Below are 20,157 nucleotides of genomic sequence, written 5' to 3'. Positions count from 1 at the left end.
ATATAATCACATCAGCTATTGTATGACTAAAGTCATTATTTTGGTAAATGAATTATATCCTCCTTAATTTACCAATATCCTATTTTGTAAGTAATGTAAAACACATGATAAAGGGATATAACCAAATCATATTATTCAGAGTCAAAGGATTAAGAAACTTTTCTGAGTTTTTTTCTTTTTACTGAAGTATTCAGTTATACCTGCTTGAAAATTTTTGTATGTAAAAAGTATTACTGTCAAGTTTCATGGTGTTCTGAACAATGATTTTCAAAGTGCATTCCATGGAGTAAAAGGTTCCAAGCTTTAAAAAAAAATAAAAATAAAAACACTTTTATAATTTTATGATCTCCCTCATTAGCGATGTATCAGACTGTAAATTATCTCTTTAGGAGACTCGGGGCCCTGCTCCTGGGTATTCCTTAGTTTACTCCATCTTTACAGTGTAGTGACATTTTCTTTAGATAAACTGACTCTTTCCGCAATTTAACTTTCCTGAAAAAGATGCTGTCCCATCCTCATGTCACCTAAATTGCAAAGCATACTGTTCAACACTTAACCAACAACATAAAACAAGTTCACTCCAGGCAGCCCTCAGAGTTAACCCTGCATTCACGGCTGCCCAACAATTATTCAACACTCTGTTGATAAACAGTATTTATAATGGAGCCAGAAGGTTTTGCTAGTCAATCATTTCTCTAGTTGGAGAGGTAAAACTAGCTTCACTGTGCTGAGGAGGACTGTGAGACCGCAGGAAGTGCCAGGACCCCTTAGTGACACGTGCACGGCGCAGAAAGGGCCCGAGTGGCCTGTATTTGCATCTCCCCTCTGAACACCCCACTATCCTTGGATTAAGCTAGACTGTAGGGCCCCCACTACCTCGAGAGCTGGTTGAACTAAACTGGGCATTGTTAGTAAGCTTCTTAAAATGGCCTCTGAAACAAGGAATGAATTAAGAAGATGTTTGAGACCAGAACACTGTCCTGTGACCCACTGTTAGAACTGTGCCCCCAAGAAGACATTTGACGGCATCCTCTGAAGAGTCAAACAAATCTTCCCTAACTACACGAACATCAATTTCTCCTTTCTCAATTCTGCTATTAAGACATCACAAAACCAAACCTTAGTCTCTGCCAGAGTTCAGCTGAACTAAATCTACTGCATTTTCCTGACCTGCCAGTCAGAACGCTGTCAAAAAAGATCAGATTAGCATGAGGTGACTTCATACTGAATTCATGCTGGAGACAGATGACAACTTCCTCTTCTAGCCGTTTATAAAAACCTGTCTGATCTAGAATTAGCACTAAACCTACTTATGCACATACGCTCTTTCTGTACCTTTCCAAGTTCCCAGATCATGGAAACATGCTGTGGTTCCAAACTCAAACTCTCCCAGGAGTTTACACCGGGAGACCTAGGCACATGGGTGCCCTCTGCATCTGCACCCATCTTCTGAAAGTCTAGCCTGTCACTTTCAGTCTGATGGTATCATTAATACAAAATAAGAGCCACTTCCTCTGTCATGAGTAATATTTTACACCGCTGGGCTGGGCCCTAGGCAGGAGCCTAGTTTTACACACAACTTCAGGAGACTTAAAAAAAAAAAAAAAAAAAAAAAAATATATATATATATATATATATATATTTTTATATATATTTTTTTTTTTTTAATCTGTAGCATCGTTTAAAGCCAGCACTCTATATATATATATATATATATATATATATATATATATTTTTTTTTTTTTAATCTGTAGCATCGTTTAAAGCCAGCACTCCCCTGGGGCTTTAACTTTCTTGATGCTAACTTATAGGACTGTGACATCCTCTTAATCAGTCCTCGGTTGTTGCCCTTCTTGCTTTATATATTTTTTTAAAAAATTATAAGCTCGGAGGAACACTACGTGTGCCACCATTCTATGTTTATTTGCTTGTCTGATTTTTTTGTAACTCTTCACCAAAGACCATTTGGATTGGACGTTCTGAATTATATTTCTGACAGTTTGACAAACTTCCTAGGTCAATATCCTTTTCAGAACTGTCCAGTAATGATCCTGTTTTTTTTCCCCTTCCTTGAAACTTACAATATCTGCCTTCTGAAAAATTTAGTTTCTATGCATGTCAGACTCCTTCTTAATCCCCCTGGGCTTCAACAATAAATAACTTGATACGACTGCCTTTTCTGATGGTTTCTGTCATTGCTACTTGGTTAATGACTCTTTAATATTCAGAATTTTGAAAAGTTCTCAAGTTCTCTGCCTTAAAATAATTTAAAACTTCAACAAGGGAAGGCAAGGAATGGGAATCAGATCTCATCAAGCTTTGGCTAGGTAAGGTCTCTCATTTTCTGTGTTGCCACTTCCTGTTTTCAATCTCCATCAGGTACACATCCACCATTTTTTTCCACCCACTTAAGTGGCCTGCAACAAATGAACACAATTATGTTCTCTCTGTTCCTCTTTCCAGTAAGTCCTCTGGGTTGTTCCGTGTGGTGCATGGACTCCCCCTGCAGACGCAGATCTTCTTGGCCTTCAGAGCCCACTGCCTCACTTCCTAATGGGTCTCCCCTTTTTGAATAGGTCTACAGCTTTTTAGCACTAGATTCTGATCTTGAGTCCCACCCCATCAAGCTCCAGTGACACCTAAACACATATTAATCCCCTTTTGTAATAAAACTTGACTCATTTTATTATCCATGTTCTATGCATTTTTGCATAGAGACATCTGAGTGATTAAAAATTATTTCTAGTCCCTGAACCAATTGTTTTCTCATGTAAATTACTGGCCCTTCCCCCCGGAGCAGCATTTCATGCCCACTGTCCCCCAGTGTAACCAATTTCACTATTTCATCTGGCCTTCTGATCCCTTCCCTTGGGAGTAAGTTTAAGACTCTATCAGACCCTAGGAAATTACATTCTCCTTTGACTATGTGAGAGGCAGTTACTTCCTGGCCAAGATGGTTCAGATACCGAAATCCCTTTCACTGACACCATCCATAAAGCCAGTCATTTCTATTTTCAAGTCTCAACAACCTGTGAGAACAAATGGCCAAAGTATCACCTATGCTCTCAAAGTCTTTCAATTTCTTCACCAAGGGTCACAGCCCCAGGGAGGATGCTTCCATGAGCCTTCTCTACACTATCAAGAAGATAAAGGTGGAAGATAGTTTGAAGGAACAGACAACAAGAAACCTAGATGAATGCTTAATTACTGTAAGCTACAACAGTGCTTCTCGAACTTTAAGCAACTGGGGATCTTGTTAAAATGCAGATTCTGGGGGACTTCCCTGGTGGTCCAGTGGTTAAGACTCTGTGCTCCCAATGCAGGGGGCGTGGATTCGATCCCTGGTCGGTGAACTACAATCCCACGTGCGGTGTGGTGCAGCCAAAATAAAAGAAAAAAAATCAAATTTAAAAAAAAGACAAAAAAGAAAAAAAAAAAAGTAGATTCTGATGCAGAAGATCTGAGTGGAGCCTGAAATTCTGTATTTTCTAACAAGTTCCCAGGCAGAGCTGATGGGATAGTAACAAGGTACTAATGTCGCCATAAACGAGGCGTGGAGCATTCCTGAATCATACTACGTTTCAGAGATACCATACAAAAAAGCACTGCCTAGGATTTAAAACAGAAGCAGCATGCTGTGGCAGAAAAGGGGCTGGACGGGATCAGAGGACGTTTGCTCTAGGCTTAGTGCAGCCATGTCTTGGCTTTGGACTTTTAGTCAAACCACTCTGCTTACTCAGGCCTCCAGCTATAAAGTGAGGGGGGGGAGCTATAGATTAGATTACCTCCAAAGTCCTTCCTTAACCAGTGGGTTTATAGATTAAATAAACCTGGGCTTAAAGAAATCAGCAGGAATTCCATTTCAGGCATCATGGCAGATTAGATGTCCAAAGAAACAATCTCGATACAGATCCTCTAAAACTGCTGGATAAATTGCTAAAACTTTCAAATGCTTGGCTGAGGTGATAGAAAAGTAAGGGAAGGTCTTAGAAGAGAGAAACAAAAGTCAGCAGGCACTGGAGCAGTCTTTTCCCAACTCTGAGTAACAGCCTGAATTCAGGCGGGGACAGTCATGGGGGGAGGGGGAGGGAGTAGAAAAATCTAGGATCCCTAAAGTAACACCCTTTGAGGGTGGAAATAAAAAACCACCCACCCTACTTTCCCCAGAGGGATATGGTAGGACCTTGGCTCTGGGCTGGGGACAAAATAAGTTTCCTTTAGAGTCTGAAACCACAAGCCTGCCTCGACACACATTTGGGGCTAGAATTCACACTACCTTTTTTTTTTTTTTTTTTTTTTTTTTTTGTGGTATGCGGGCCTCCCTCTGCTGTGGCCTCTCCCGTTGCGGAGCACAGGCTCCGGACACGCAGGCCCAGCGGCCATGGCTCACGGGCCCAGCCGCTCCGCGGCATGTGGGATCTTCCCAGACCGGGGCGCGAACCCGGTTCCCCTGCATCGGCAGGCGGACTCTCAACCACTGCGCCACCAGGGAAGCCCCACACTACCTTTTTAGCCGAATAAAACTCAAAACAAACCACTGTGGTCTCTCCCCCAACCCCAGGCAGATATACATGCAAACACTTTCTGGAATAATACAATTTAAACCCAGATCTCCAAGAATTCCCGAAAATAACTCAAGGAACAAAAGGCCACAATCCAAAATCATAAATCAAGGGAGGAAGTAAGATTACTGAATGGAGGTCAGTACAAGTAGCAAACTACTCAATGAAACCTGTAAAGGCTACAGATAATTATTTTCTGTATCTGATCCTTACAAGGATAAGTTTAAAGAAATAGAAGGACATCAAAAGTACAAGAAAGGAACACACTTTTATCAAAAATGATCAGGCAATTGTAAGCAACCCAAACAAAACTAGAAATTTAAAAATATAATAAGTGAAATGAAAACTTTAGAGGGATAGACAGCAAATTAGGCAACTAGAAGAAAAAAAATAGTAAACTGTAAGATTTAAATAAGCCACAATGCAGCACAGAAAAAAATCAAGATAAGTATTAAACAGTCATTTTGAGATATTAAAAGAATGGGGAGAAGCAATATTCCAAGAGCTAAAGGCTTGGCTACAAATTTTCCAAAACTATTCCAGCTTTGGGAACCCCATCCAGGAGAGATGAATAGAAGGAAATGTCTGTATAGACAAACAGCAAAACACTACAAAGAAGAGATCTTAAAAGCAGCCAGAGAAAAGGCAGATTCCTTACAAATAGCAATGAGACGAATGACAGGGGTTTGTTGCAGGCTGGTCTCCCAGAACGGAAGGTGGCCGCCCACAAAGCTCCATAGAGACCTGCCCTGACCTGTGTTAAAGGCAACAGTCTGGGTCAACAAGATTGAACCCCTGGGACTTCCCTGGTGGCGCAGTGGATAAGACTCCGTGCTCCCAATGCAGGGGGCCCGGGTTTGATCCTTGGTCAGGGAACTAGATCCCACATGCATGCCGCAACTAAGGAGCTCACCTGCTGCAACTAAGGAGCCCGCCTGCCGCAGCTAAGACCCAGCGCAACCAAATAAATAAATACATAAATATTAAAAAACAAAACAAAACAAAAAAAACAAGGTTGGACCCCAGTACCTTAATCATGCCAGAGGAGGTGTTGGCAGCTCCCTAACCATGAATACAGACACGTGAACCTACCCAGCCATATTATGCAGACTCAAGTGCAACGCTTAGACAGCCCCCACCCCAATCAAGCCAGGGAAGGGACCAGGTCAACCCACAGCCACAAATGTCGCACTGGGCCTGGCGAGAAAGGCTCCGTCACAGCATAACTCCGCTGTGTCCCAGCTGGGTCACCCCAGGGGGTCCAGGCTTCTCCTGGAGTCTGCAGCCTGACCCTGCCAGGGAGCTAAGAGCCACACCAGGAGGGCACGGCGCATCTGTTACTGACCTCTGTCTCCTGTCTTGAGTCTCCCCCACCAATGTTGCTCCAGCAAAAGCCTGATGCATATTCCTGGCCATTTGCCTTTGTTTGCAGAATCTTCAAATGGCTGAGAGAAGTATACATCCAGCAAAACCGATTTTCAAAACAAGGGCAATATAGGGACATGTTCAGACAGACAAAAACAAACATAGTTTACTATCATCAGACCCTCATCAGGGGAACTTCTAAAAGACATTCTTCAGGAAAGAGAAAATTCTGTAGGTAAGATACTATATGCAAGAAGGACTGCCAAGACAATGGTAAATATGCACGTAAACTATACAAGCATTAACTAAATAATTATAATGTCTAATTTGTAGGCTTAAAATATATTGAAAACACTGGACAATAACAGACTATAATTTAAGATGGGCCAACAGGAATTAAGGGTTCCAAGGTCCCAATATTGCTAGGAAGGAGGGTAAAGAGGATGATTAGCCTCAGACCTTAAGTTAAATATAAATGTTAAAATTTCGAGGGTAAGCACTAGAAAAACAGAAACAATATATAACTTCCACACTCTTCAGGAAAAATGAAAGGGAACAAGGGGATCTTAGTTAATCCAAACAAAGGAAAAATAAGACAAAATAAAAAAGTAAAAATGATTCCAAATAAATTGGTAATATTAACAAATGTAAATGGACTAATCTGTCAAGACAAGAAATATCAGAACAAATAAATAAAAAAGTCCAACTACAAACTATTTATAAGAAATAAGCCTAAAATCTAAGGACAAGAAAAGTTGGAAGTAAAAGAATGAAAAATTATATACAATGCAAATAACCAAAAGAAAACTAATATATTAATATCAGACAAAATAGAAAAAAAATCATTACTAGGAATAAGGAGGTCATTATCCATTGATGAAAGATTCAATCTGCTAAGAAGACATCAATTATAAGCTTAAATAGACTTAATAACATACCCTGAAAATAGTTATAGCAGAAATTGATAGAAATACAAGGTGAAGTTAGAATCACAAACCCTCTCTCAATCAGAAAAAATTCATTCAAGATCTAAACAACAGAGGGCTTCCCTGGTGGCGCAGTGGTTGCGCGTCCGCCTGCCGATGCAGGGGAACCGGGTTCGCGCCCCGGTCCGGGAGGATCCCACGTGCCGCGGAGCGGCTGGGCCCGTGAGCCACGGCCGCTGGGCCTGCGCGTCCGGAGCCTGCGCTCCGCGACGGGAGAGGCCGCAACAGAGGGAGGCCCGCATACCACAAAAAAAAAAAAAAAAAAAAAAAAAAAAAAAAAAAAAAAGATCTAAACAACAAGCTTAACGTAATAGATATATATACAGAATCCTGTACCAATATTAATATACATCTATTTTCCACCTCACATCAAACATTTGTGAAGACTGACTACATACTAAGTCATAATACAAAATTTCAAAGACCCCATTCACTGAACACACGTTAAAAAATTAAAAAAAACCAGAAAGATAACTTTCAAAGTCTATGAGTTGGAAATGTTAAATATCTGATGAGTAAAAGATGAAATCACAGTGGCATTTAGGAAAAAACCAAGCGATGAATTCCTTAAATGCCCATTTTATATCACATTTGAAAAACCATACAGCCAACACACTCAAAATCCATTTATGGGAGATTCTGGTGTCTTCTTAAATGGGAGCCATTTTGGAAGACGCTAACTTGAGACAGTAATAAGGGAATAAGGTGATAGGCTAGTGACAGATTTTGGGTAGAGCCAGTATAAATTCTAAGTTAATCAAAAAATTAGCAACATTTATTTCCACTTTCACTGTTTTTTTGTTATATAAGAAAAATAACTATGATGTAAAGAAACAGGATTTATATGTCGATTTCTCTCAGCCCATCAGCAGTCCTGACTGAGCACTGATTCTGCAGTTTATCTCTATTTTCAACACCTGGCAAATCCCAGAGAGGTAGTAAAGGAATAGGATGACCAGTCTTAAAAACGAAAGATTAAACCAGAGTCTAACAAATCACTTTGCCATCTCAGCAAGTATTTTCAGTATAACAAATACAGACTCAATTGACAAAATAAACCTATTAAGTAAAAAATATTTAATATCAGCCAAGAAATTTAATATCGGCATAAGAGAATTATCCACACATGGAATGTCTGAAGCAAAGTTGAAGTCTAAGGAATGCCTGTAAAACGATTAATGTAATATGTGAGCCCAGTACAGACCTCATACTCATCATGTTTTATCCTGGAATGACAGCTTACAAGCCACAGCTAAGTAATTTGTTCTGTGACACTTAGAGAGAAAACTGACTCTCTTCCAGTGGGGACATGCCTCAACTGTCTCAATTTCTATATCATCCAAAAAGAAAACAGCTATGGTTCCACCACACCACTCGTAGATGGGAAGGTAAAAAATATACAATTAGCTTACTCCTAAATCTTGAAATAGAAATATCTTTCTTTTTTGTACGCGGGCCTCTCACTGTTGTGGCCTCTCCCGTTGCGGAGCACAGGCTCCGGACGCGCAGGCGCAGCGGCCACGGCTCACGGGCCCAGCCGCTCCGCGGCACGTGGGATCCTCCCGGACCGGGGCACGAACCCGCGTCCCCTGCATCGGCAGGCGGGCTCTCAACCACTGCGCCACCAGGGAAGCCCCCTTGAAATAGAAATATCTTAAATAGCAGCTGTCTGTAGAATATCCTCATGTGCTAGCCCACTGTACACATCTGCCATTCCCAACAATTCCAAGGGAAGCTATATGAATTGTCTTTTTAGATTTTTTTGCATTTATCTTAACACCTGCAATGGACCTTTTAGAACACCAGTAAGATCAATATGGTTCCTTTCCACTAAGTCTTAAGCGGGATAACAGTGTACTTAATCTGAAGAGCCAGCACCTCTTGTTTTCTAATACTGAAAACTACCCAAAGCAGTGCTTTATATCATCACCAATAAATGATGCCACTGTATAGCTGTTTAAATCAGAAACCTGAGAGTAGGACTGCTATGTTTAGCAAGTAAAAATACAGGACACCTGGTTAAATTGGAATTTCAGATAAATTACAAACATTTTTTAGTATAAGTACCTACCAAATATCACATGGGACATACTTACATAAAAGGTTACTCACTGTCCATCTGAAATTCAAGTTTAACTGGGCATCCTGTATTTTAACTGAGAACTCTAAGCTGGGATTCTTCCTCTATTACCTTCTACATGCAGTCCACTCCACCAAGACCTATCAATGCTACTTCCTAAAAACATCTAAAAGCCATCCACCTGGGCTTTCCTGGTGGCGCAGTGGTTAAGAATCCGCCTGCTGATGCAGGGGACACCGTTCGAGCCCTGGTCCGGGAAGATCCCACGTGCCGCGGAGCAACTAAGCCCGTGCGCCACAACGACTGAGCCTGCGCTCTCTAGAGCCCACGTGCCACAACTGATGAGCCCACGCGCCACAACTACTGAAGCCCGCGCGCCTAGAGCCCGTGCTCTGCAACGAGAAGCCACCGCAGTGAGAAGCCCACGCACGCACCGCAACGAAGAGTAGCCCCCGCTCGCCGCAAGCAGAGAAAGCCCGTGCGCAGCAACGAAGACCCAACGCAGCCAAAAATAAACAAATAAAAAATACAAACAAAATCCATCCATTTTTCTCCATTTCTTCTGCCACCACCTTGGTCTAAGCCACCACTCTAAGAATCTCCCAACAGCCTCTCTGCTTCTACTTTTGTAGAACTATCACTTATTCTAAATATGTCAGCGTTTATTTCTCTTAGTATGGAGCTGATGCCAACTTCAAGTTTCTCCTTTCTGGGTCATTATTGGGTAGCAGTAGAAATCTCAAATCTCTAAAGCAGCGTGACAGGGACCAATGAAACCGCAACTCTGAAAAGGTGAGGCTTTCATGGCAGCCTCTGAAACAGTTCGAAGGAAAGTAACAGTTCTCTTGGGTATGCCGGAGTCAATGACCTCTGTCAATCATTTTGCTAAATGGGGTTTATTGCCACAAAGAGATAAACCAGGGGAAAAAAACCTGTGCGGCCACGATAAATTTGGGGCTCAATAAAGTTGGTTTAAAATACTCGTCTTGGGACTTCCCTGGTGGTCCAGGGGTTAAGAATCCACCTTGCAATGCAAGGGACGCGGGTTCGATCCCTCTCTTCATTTGCTCCATATTTTCAGCTACTGTATTTGATGAGACCTGTTCTTTGAAATAATGGTTTGGTGGTTTAGTGAAAGTCTCCTCATCTCTCCCCCAGCTTCATAAGGACAAAGGGCTGCTAAAGTATTTTGTCAACATCTGGGACACAAATTGGTCTGTGTTTATCAATGGGCAGAATAAATATTTCATTAAGTATTAACTCACATGGGGGGACTTCCCTGGTGGTCCAGTGGTTAAGAATCTGCCTTCCAATGCAAGGGACGCGGGTTCGATCCCTGGTCAGGGAACTAAGATCCCACAGGCCGCGGCGCTACTGAGCCCTTGCACTGCAACGAGAGAGCCCACGCGCCGTAACTACAGAGCTCACGAGCTCCGGAGCCCACGCGCCACAACTAGAGAGAAGCCCGCAACAAAGAGCCCACTGCAACGAAAGATCTCCTGTGCTACAACTAAGACCCAATGCAGCCAAAAGAAAAATCCAAATAAATATTTTAAAAATAAAATTCTCTTGTCTTTCAGAGAGAATTCTAAGATTTAGAAAGAGACTGCTTGATTGTGAGACATATTCCTGTCATTTAAACTGCTATTCTAGGGACACCGTCCTGGTTAGTGTACCCATCAACCCAAGGTTGCAAAGCCACGGGGCAGGGCATTAGAGAATTTGGGCAGTCAGGAAGTAGGATTCAAATAAAAATATGTGGCACTGACTTTTTCAGATTACCGATGCTTCAGAACAGTTGCTGCCTCCTGACTGATGAATAATTATTTTGTTGTGAGAGCTACAGCCATCCCTGAGTGCTGCTAGCCTGTGATGGATACCGACTAAGCAGCTTATACACAGAAATGCCAGTGCAGACTTTGTGTGACGCTGCAGAGCTGTACAAGCTGACCAAATTAAACACAAATTACTGTCGTAGAAATAACTGGCAGGTCTAAAGCAAGCAGGATTCCCTGTATATCAAAGAAGCCATAGAATTGTTACAAATGACTCAGATCATAGAACATGATGGCAATTCAAGTGTTTCAAAGTTCTTACAGTGTAAATTTGAATATTCATCTATTTAATACAGAACACCAAGTCTTAATGTTGTTGGTACTTAACAAAGAAACTATTCATGCTCTCTCCACATGAAACAAGCATTACAAACGAAGTCCTAACAGCCTCTTACAAGAGTGAGTTACTTTATTCAGGATCCAGTTATCATTACTCAATAAACAAGGCCTGTGTGTGGATAAAGCCTAATCACACTACCAAAATCGTTCTTGGAAGCCCTATCCAAGATACGTTTTTTTGGTATCTCTTCTTCTCTACAGTGGAAAATGAAATTTCAGGCTATGGATATCCTGGCAGAGGCCAACATTAGAGATGAGAAAAGGGTATGAATATTTGCACCGGGGTCCAGTCAATCCCCATACAAAGAAGTGTGGGCGCTGCAAGATCGCACAAGCCTTAAAGTCTGCACTTGTATCTCATGTATAATCAGCTTCGCTGGTCCCCGCTGATCACACAACATAAGGACAGGCTAGCAGCACTCCGAGATAACTGGCTCCCACATCCAAAATACTCTGTGTAAAATGACTCATTCCCAGCTCCTTTGGGCACCTGGGACCACAGACCCAAGGACCAGCAAGCCGTTTCACTAGAAATGCACTGGAAGTCTACTTAGACGAAGTGAGCTTTCTCAAAGGGGACTTCCCTTGGAGGCTGAGGATCAGAAACTCTTGAACCATAACTGCTTCGAGGCCATTTCAGCCTTCGCTCGTGGGACCCCAAATCCTCACCGGGATGCCGGTGACGGTGACTGTCATGCCTCAGCGCTCAGGAGTTCAGAGCCTTCACATGCACTTGCAGTAAGGTCCACTGCTCGGCAGACAATGTCTGGCGAGTTGGACCCGGGTTCTTCTCAGAATCAGGCCTCCCTCAGAGGCTCTCTCCCAGCCCAGGAGAGCAGGGAGCTGCCCAGGCATTCGCTTGAGGGCTGAAGTCCGCGGTAACCAGGCGCGGTGATGCGGGGCACCTGCGTCTAGCCCGCAGGCGGGGGGTCCCCGAGCCGCGCGCTGCCGCCCGAGAGTACAAGCCGGCGGCAGGGGGCCGAGCGCTGGGACCCGACGCCGGGGGCCTGGGGGTGGGCGTCGGGGGTCCGCCGAGCCCACTTACACCCCACGCCCCCCCCACGCCCCCCCCCACGCCCGCGCGGCCCCTTCCGGGTGAGCCGCGGCGGCGGGACCCGCGTGGCCGGCCGGGCTGCGCCTGCGCTCGGCTCCGCCGCGGGATGGGCCCCGGTCCGGCTCTCGCGGCTGCCCCCGCGGCCTCGGGCCCCCAGCGGGCCCGGCCTCCGCCCGCGGCTCGGCCCTTGCCCGGGGCCGGGCGCTCACCTCTCCTTGGAGTAGAGCTGCAGCTGCTGCTCGCGCGGCTTCTTCCGGATAAACGCCATGGACGGAGGGAGGGAGGGCGGCGCGGGAGGGCGGGTGGGGCGCGCGGCTCCGGCTCGGACTCCTCCGCCGCTCCGCTGCGCCGCCGGCCGAGGAGGTCGGGGAGCCGCGGAGGCGGGCCCGGCCGCCGTTCCTGCGAGGCCCGGCCGGGAGAGCGCGCCTGCGGCCTGGCGTCCCGAGCGGCGGCGCTGGCGGCGCGGAGCCCACGCTGCGCCCGGCGTCCGGCCGCGCTCACCGCCGCACCCTCTCGGCGTGGGGACTCGGGGCGCCGTGACTCAGGCCGGAGGAGGGGCGCGCAGTCACCCGAGGCGCCCCGAGCTCAGCCGCCAGGTGCCCGGGACCCAGGGGCCGGCCTAGGGTCTCTCCTTAGGCCCCAAACGTCCGCCGCTTCACCAGCTACCCCGCAGCTCCGCTTCGCTTCTTTACGCTTGAAGACGGAAGCCGGCCCCTTATCTCTGCCAATTTGTAGGCCGCAGGGGTTCCGAATAACATCTGGGCCCTTCACCTCTTGGTAATTGAAATAATTAGTCACATGACTTTCTCTTTTTCTTAACAGCTTTATATAACTCACATGCTAAACAATTCAGCTATTTATAGCGTACCATTCAATGGTGTTTAGTATAGTCACAGGTATGTCCAATTATCATTAGTGTTGAAACTAAGCAGGACCCGCGGGGCTGGAGGATCCTGGGTACCAAAGCCTGGTCGTGCTCCTTGTTTTTTGTTTGAACAAAAAGGCTTTGGTCTCCTAGGCCTTCCCTGAGTTGCAAAGGGCAGATTCAAACAGCTACTAATCAGGGAAGTGAGGGAAGGCAGAAACAAAGGAAAAGCAGTCAAACAATAGTGCTTCTACAAAGCAAAGTCCTAGTTCCTCCTCAAGGGAAACACATAATCTATCTCTGAGCTCAGAATCCTGTAGGAACTAAGGCCCCCAACCAGGTGGAGGATGGTAACTTCAGGCTGAGCCCAGGATTCCTGGAGCTCCGCCCTGTGACCTCCACCAACCAATCAGATAAATCACACACCCTTCCTCGCTCACCCCAAATTTCGCCTATAAAAACTCTTCCCTGAAAACCGTCCAGGGAGTTCAGGTCTTTTGAGCACGGGCCACCGGTTCTTCTCGGCTGGCCCCTGCAGTTAGCCTTTCTCTGCTCCAGACCCTGACGTTTTCAGTTTGCGCGGCTTAACTGTGCGTCAGGCCCGCGAACTTGGGTTTGTCAGCGCAGTTTTAGAACATTTGCACCACCTGAAGAAACCCACCCACCAATACCCTTTAGTTATCCCTGCAAGCCTCCCACCCCCATCAAACACTAATCAACTTAGTCTCTAGGAATTGGCCTATTCTGGACATCTCATAAAATGCAATTATAGATTATATAGCCTTTTATGTCTGGCTTCTTTCATTTAGCATAATGTCTTCAAGGTTCCTCCCAATACTGTAAACAGATAGGGTTAGGGGGTCCACAGAGAAAGTGAACCAGGCATGGCTTTCTTGACATAAGTCTAAGCCATTTTGTGATCTAAGCCTGGACACAATGCTTGTCCTTGAACCGGTCTCAGTAATAATGAACTTAAGAGAATAAAAGGACAAACTTATCAGGCAGGAGAAGCAACAACAGCAAAGATAACAAATCAGTTGTAAAGGCTCCCAGTTCTATTTCAATGGTAAAGACCAGCCTAAAACACTGCCTTGAGCTGTTTTGCAGAATTTAAATCCCACCTGCCGTGCCCAACCACCAGATCAAGTGGAATGTAAGGGATGATGATGGTGACCTTTTCTGACCCTCGACTTCAATCAGCTAAAGTTTGGACTCTGCCTACTGCCCAAGCCCCTTCATGAATATGCAGGTACCCATAGCATAGGACTTCCCTCATTTTGTTGTTTGGAGAGACACTGCTTTAAGAAACACCCGCAGTGTTCTCCTTATTCACTGCAAGTCAAAATAAACCCTTTCTTCTCCCAGTCTTTGGCTCGGTTGTGTCTTTTGCCTCTACACCCACCAAGAGGTGAACCCAGTTTTCAGGTAACAGTACGTCATGGCTTTTTATGGCTGAATAATACTCCATTGTATGGATTTACCACATTTTGTTAATCCATTCAGCAGCTGATGAACACTTCAGTTGTTTACACCATTTGGCTATTATGAATAATACTATGAACATTCATGTACAAGTTTTTGTATGGACATATGTTTTCATTTCTGTTGACTACACACCTAGGAGTTCCATTTCCACCAGCAGTGTATAAGGATTCCAATTTCTTCACATCCTCGACAACACTTGTTATTATCTGACTTTTTTTTTTTTCCCCTGGTACGCGGGCCTCTCACTGTTGTGGCCTCTCCCGTTGCAGAACACAGGCTCCGGACGCGCAGGCTCAACGGCCACGGCTCACGGGCCCAGCCGCTCCGCGGCACGTGGGATCCTCCCGGACCGGGGCACGAACCCGCGTCCCCTGCATCGGCAGGCGGACTCTCGACCACTGCGCCACCAGGGAAGTCCCAACACTAACAGTTTCTGAAAGCTCAATGCCTCATCCCTAAGATGACCCCAACCCCCCTTAAGTGCCTGCCTGAGAAAGCAGCAAGGCTGCCCAAAGAATTTACTGTTTGTTATAGCCAACACCTGACATGGGCCCCTGACTGCTGTTTCTTAGGGCATTTACTAAAAAGGGCTTACAGCTGTGAATTCTTTCTCTGAACCCTTGAGATGTGTTTGTATCTCTTACAACCCAGGAGTGCCTTTCTCAAGGACTTGACGCCATTCCTTTGAAATACAATCATCAGGAAGGACAGGGCTTCTGTCTCCTGGTCTCCGTGGGAAGATAACTGCCAGCCAGCAGATGGAGACATGGCATTTACATCCACTTTTTGTGATTTTGCACTTCTCAGCCTTAGAGCACAGGGAGATCAGCTCGGTGCTGTGTGACCACCTAGAGGGGTGGGATAGGGAGGCTGGGAGGGAGACGCAAGAGGGAGGAGATATGGAGATGTATGTATATGTATAGCTGATTCACTTTGTTATACAGCAGAAACTAACACACCATTGTAAAGCAATTATACTCCAATAAAGATGTTAAAAAATAAATAAATAAAATAAAAAATTTTTTAAATAAAGAGAAGGGGAGGAAACTCACTCAAAAGGATATTCTTGAACAACAGCTCGGAAGGATATGCCTCTGCTGTCACAGGGTGTGTGTTTGGGGAGAACTAAGGGAGAACTGAGGCAGGAGCTCCCTCACCCTCCCACCCCAAATCACCACCAGTCCCCGGCATCTGTTCCCTTCTCTTCATTCCTGCTGTTTCGAAGTATATTTGCTCCCATCAAAGGCAAACTTCTCCTTCCCAAGCAACAACTCAGCCTTTGTAATTATCCTTTCTCTCTTCCCTCTTTCTCTCTCTTGCTTTGTCTATTTCTCCCTCACTTTTGAGCCATTCCCATCTGAATATAGAGTTTTCCTTTAAAAAAAAAAAATATATATTTTTTTGCTGTACGCGGGCCTCTCACTGCTGTGGCCTCTCCCGTTGCGGAGCGCAGGCTCCGGACGCGCAGGCCCAGCGGCCGTGGCTCACGGGCCCAGCCGCTCCGCGGCATGTGGGATCCTCCCGGACCGGGGCACGAACCCGCGTCCCCTGCATCGGCAGGCGGACTCTCAACCACTGCGCCACCAGGGAAACCCTATTATTATTATTATTATTGTCATTGTTAGTAATGTGTGACAGAAGCCACTGCAAGATTAAGAGCAGGGGAGTGACATGATCTGATTTAAATTTTAAAATTTGACTACAGTGTAACTAGCCTGATAGAAGCTCAGAACCTAAACGGACAGCTTTAAAAGTTGGATGGGAACAGTTACCAGCTCTTTTCCTTTTCACTTCTTGCTTAAATAACAAAGAGAATGTTCAGCTTAGGTACCTGGAAATCAGAGGTATAACGGGCTTCAGGGTTCGTTGAGCCAGTGGCTTAACAATGTCATCGAAGACAGTTTCCCTCCATCTGTGTTAGACCTTCAGCATAATTTAACTGGATTGGAAGTCTAATTCCCCTCCATACAGGGCTGATGGGTATTTGCTGGTAGCAAACCAGCTGCGCGCTTTCTCCCTCACCGCGAGAGGTCACAGGTAGCCCAACGTGCATAGCAAAAGACCAGGGTTGCCCTTGCTCCGACCCCTTTAGTCATGGCTACCCTCTGTATGTCAAAGACTTTGTCAAGGAAATGGAATCGTCCGTGGGATTTAGATGGAGGCCATCTCTATAGTTGAAGATGGGAGTAAGCTTTCCCCAGAGCATTTGGGCTAAGTGAAGAAGGGGAGGAAAAACAAGTGAAAATGTGCATGTGAGAAGGTCCAGGTTGTGAGGCAGCAATGAGCTGCTAGGCGGGCACCACGGGTACCACTTGCATTTCCTCACCGTAAGCAATGTGGGGCGCACCCCTGCTCCCTTTCATGCCTGTCAAGGCTTTTGATTCAGTGCTGAGCTTACTGGAGGATGAAGACCTCACATTTTCTCAGACAATTCTTACAAACTAGATTAAAAAAAATTTAATGACTTCCCCATGTAGTTAATATTGTTTCTGACACGCGGATTCTTATGTCCAGTTGCAAAATCACCGTGTGCCTCAGGAACTACGTATGCCCATGTTTGCATCAGTGTCCCCTCCCCGGGTAATGACAGCTGTCCAAGGGCACCTGTCAGCTGTCACCTGCACAGTTTATTTTCCCTGCGTGACTAAAGATGATGGTAACTGCTAGAACCACTCCTCATTTAGGATCTTCTCCCTTGTACTTTGTAAATCCAGGAACTTTTTACCAGGCACGTTACCCACCGGAGATCAGAACAGATTAGATTAGATTAGAAGGTAAGCAGGAAATGATAAATAAAACAGTGATTAAAGATATACATTATCTCCTCTCAAATACAGAAATGTCAACTTCATTAATAAATACATGAAAATTAAAACAAAATGCAGACTTCCCTGGTGGCGAAGTGGTTAAGAATCCGCCTGCCAATGCAGGGGACACGGGTTCAAGCCCTGGTCTGGGAAGATCCCACATGCCGCAGAGCAGCTAAGCCCGTGCGCCACAACTACTGAGCCTATGCTCTACAGCCCGTGAGCCACAACTACTGAGCCTGCCCTCTAGAGCCCACGAGCCACAACTACTGAGCCCATGCACCACAACTACTGAAGCCCGTGCGCCTAGAGCCCGTGCTCCGCAACAAGAGAAACTACTGCAATGAGAAGCACGTGCACCGCAACGAAGAGTAGCCCCCGCTCGCCACAACTAGAGAAAGCCCGCGCGCAGCAACGAAGACCCAATGCAGTCAAAATTAAATAAATGATAAAATAAAATAAAAGATATAATGAAATAAAAATTTTTAAAAACCCAAAAAAACAAAATGCGATGCCATTTTTGGATATGAAGTTAGCAAATAATCAATGCCGTTCATGGCAGCATCCAGTGCTCACGTGAGAGACATTCCTATACGCCTCTGATAGAAGTAAGATTTGGGACATTTTTCCAGCGTGTGTCGATAAAGGGTTAGCAACCAGCAAGCTGGGAGGAAAACAGCTGATTTGGAGAGCTTGCCAATTTCCGTGGTATAAATACTGCTGTCAGGCTCAATTTCACACTAACGACATCATCTCACTGAGCGCAGACCTGAGAGGAGACATGTACATGTGAGCCAGCTCTTTCAGAGGGCAATTTAAATAGATGGCAAGACCCACAATATACATGTCTAGGAATTTATTCCTAAGGAAATATTCAGCTGCACAAAGATTTATGTAAAAGAATATTCATTAGAGTCTTATTTTTAATTGGTGAAAAAAGGAACAACAATCTAAATGTCTACTAAGAGGTCAATGGTTAGGTAAATTGTTGAGTATTCAGTATAATATTACGTGGCCACTTAAAACTCTGTTTGTTAGTAAGATTTAATTACCTAGAGAAATGACTACAACATGTTAGTGAAAAAATCAGAAAATAATACATTTTCTATAGTCTCAATATATTTTACGTGTACTAGAAAAAACATACAGCAAGTATTCACAGTAATTATATCTGAGTGGAGAGATTATGGATTTTTTTTTCTTTTTGCTTATACTTTTATATGTTTTCCAAAGAATATATATCATTTTTGTAAATGGAAAGTAAATAGTATTTACTACTCATCTTTTAAGCAGAAAGAGTACATAAACAGCATTTTGGGAGTACATCCTAATAAATCCTCCTTTTCCGTTTTTCTCCCGTCAATTTCTGGACTAGGAAAACACTGTGTTTCTTTAAATTTTCTCCTTCTCTTTAATAATCCAGTGAACCACCATCAAAGAGCCACTACTGACCCCGGATCGCGTCTCCAGCCTGGGCCTCCAGTTCCTCTTCTGCTATGGTCTTGGGAATTCAGGTTGGTTTCCTTTCTTTTGTGACTCTAGAACACATTTTATCGCTTGAGTTTTGTTTTTACTTAAGCCGGCCACACCTGAAAACAAAGCTTTCAATTCTCTTTGTTACTAATTTCCACCAAGCACACTGACATATGTCTTTTTTGCTTTCAAGGGCTGTTCTCTTACAGTACTGGTCCTGGGACACTACTGTTAACGCCTGAACATCTTTCATTAAGTGCGATGTTAAGTTCTTTGTGTGTCTTGACTCATTTAGTCCTCATGACGACTATGTGAGGCAGGTGCTGTTATCTGCATCTTACAGATGAGAAGACTGAAGCACGAGATCACATCTAATAAACTGAGGACTTGGGACTGAATCTGTACAGTTTGGATCCGAAGCCCAGTCACTGAACCGCTAGATTATCCTAAAAACAGCAAATGAAGCCAAGTGGGTTATCACTTTCTGCTTTCATCTTCTTGGGGGTCGGAATGATAAAATCCTTTTCCCGTCCCTCTTCAGATTCCACCTTTAGTACAAGTCATGTAGATGCTGCCATTCTTTATAGTGTCCTTCCTCACAACATAAGGACACCAATACACTAAGCAAATGAGAACAACTAGATGCTGCAGGTCAAGTGAAACATTTATAGCTCTGAGAACATTTTTTTTTTTTTGGCCGCGCTGTGTGGCTTGTGGGATCTTAATTCCGCCACCAGGGAGCAAACCCTTGCCCTCGGTAGTGAAAACCCTGAGTCCTAACCACTGGACTGCCAGGGAATTCCCTACCTTTGAGAACTTTTAAACAGGGTGATACCACATTCATTAGACTTCAGTCTTATTCTTAAGGAAAAATAATCCTTATTTATTTCTCTTAAGGAAGAATTCTTATCGTTCCGTGGTGTTTCCTTAAAACCACTCAAGACCTCTGCTGGAGCCATCTTACTCCTGTAATGTTATTATTATGGCCCACATGTAAGCTGGTCCTCTCTGCTCCAGCCCATTGACTTGTAGATAAAATTGGTTCTAAGCTCACAGAATTCAAAACCCTTTCCAAATGTCCCTCCTTTTTCGGAGGGCTTCCATCCTCATGGCTTCCTCCACCTCCTGAGATCCTGCTTCTTTACACGTGTCTTTGTTTTCACCTCGGGGGGCCCTTTACCCGCCCAGGAGAGCCATGAGTCCTGGGAGGAGTAACGTCAGTGCAAACTGCTGTTAAAAATCCATATTAGGGCTTCCCTGGTGGCGCAGTGGTTAAGAATCCGCCTGCCGATGCAGGGGACACGGG

General features: G+C 44.7%; 1 protein-coding gene and 1 long non-coding RNA gene across 13 annotated transcripts in view; one reads left to right on the top strand and one right to left on the bottom strand.

The window, feature by feature from the left end:
• Positions 1-12,611, bottom strand: part of NSMAF (neutral sphingomyelinase activation associated factor) — a 68,732-nt gene extending 56,121 nt beyond the window's left edge. For 3 of the 12 annotated variants that reach the window (XM_028500221.2, XM_028500216.2, XM_028500214.2), the window contains exons 1-2: positions 12,431-12,608; positions 5,908-6,007 (exon numbers count right to left, since the gene is read on the bottom strand). In XM_028500221.2, the coding sequence (XP_028356022.1) occupies positions 5,908-5,978 (71 nt within the window). In that variant the 5' untranslated portion in view covers positions 5,979-6,007; positions 12,431-12,608. Of the gene's footprint in view, positions 1-5,907; positions 6,008-12,430 lie in introns of all 12 variants that reach the window. The other 9 variants (XM_028500219.2, XM_028500224.2, XM_028500222.2 and 6 more) reach the window with 6 other exon arrangements.
• Positions 12,612-12,702: 91 nt separating this feature from the next.
• LOC129392844 (uncharacterized) lies at positions 12,703-15,520 on the top strand. The gene is made up of 3 exons (XR_008619501.1): positions 12,703-12,998; positions 14,194-14,335; positions 14,841-15,520. It is a non-coding gene; the product is annotated as an uncharacterized lncRNA (long non-coding RNA).
• Positions 15,521-20,157: the final 4,637 nt, after the last annotated feature.

The sequence above is a fragment of the Physeter macrocephalus genome, chromosome 15 (genome assembly GCF_002837175.3).
Source record: "Physeter macrocephalus isolate SW-GA chromosome 15, ASM283717v5, whole genome shotgun sequence".
In the NCBI taxonomy this organism is placed as follows: Eukaryota; Metazoa; Chordata; class Mammalia; order Artiodactyla; family Physeteridae; genus Physeter; species Physeter macrocephalus.
This window is presented reverse-complemented; position numbering and strand designations above follow the sequence as displayed.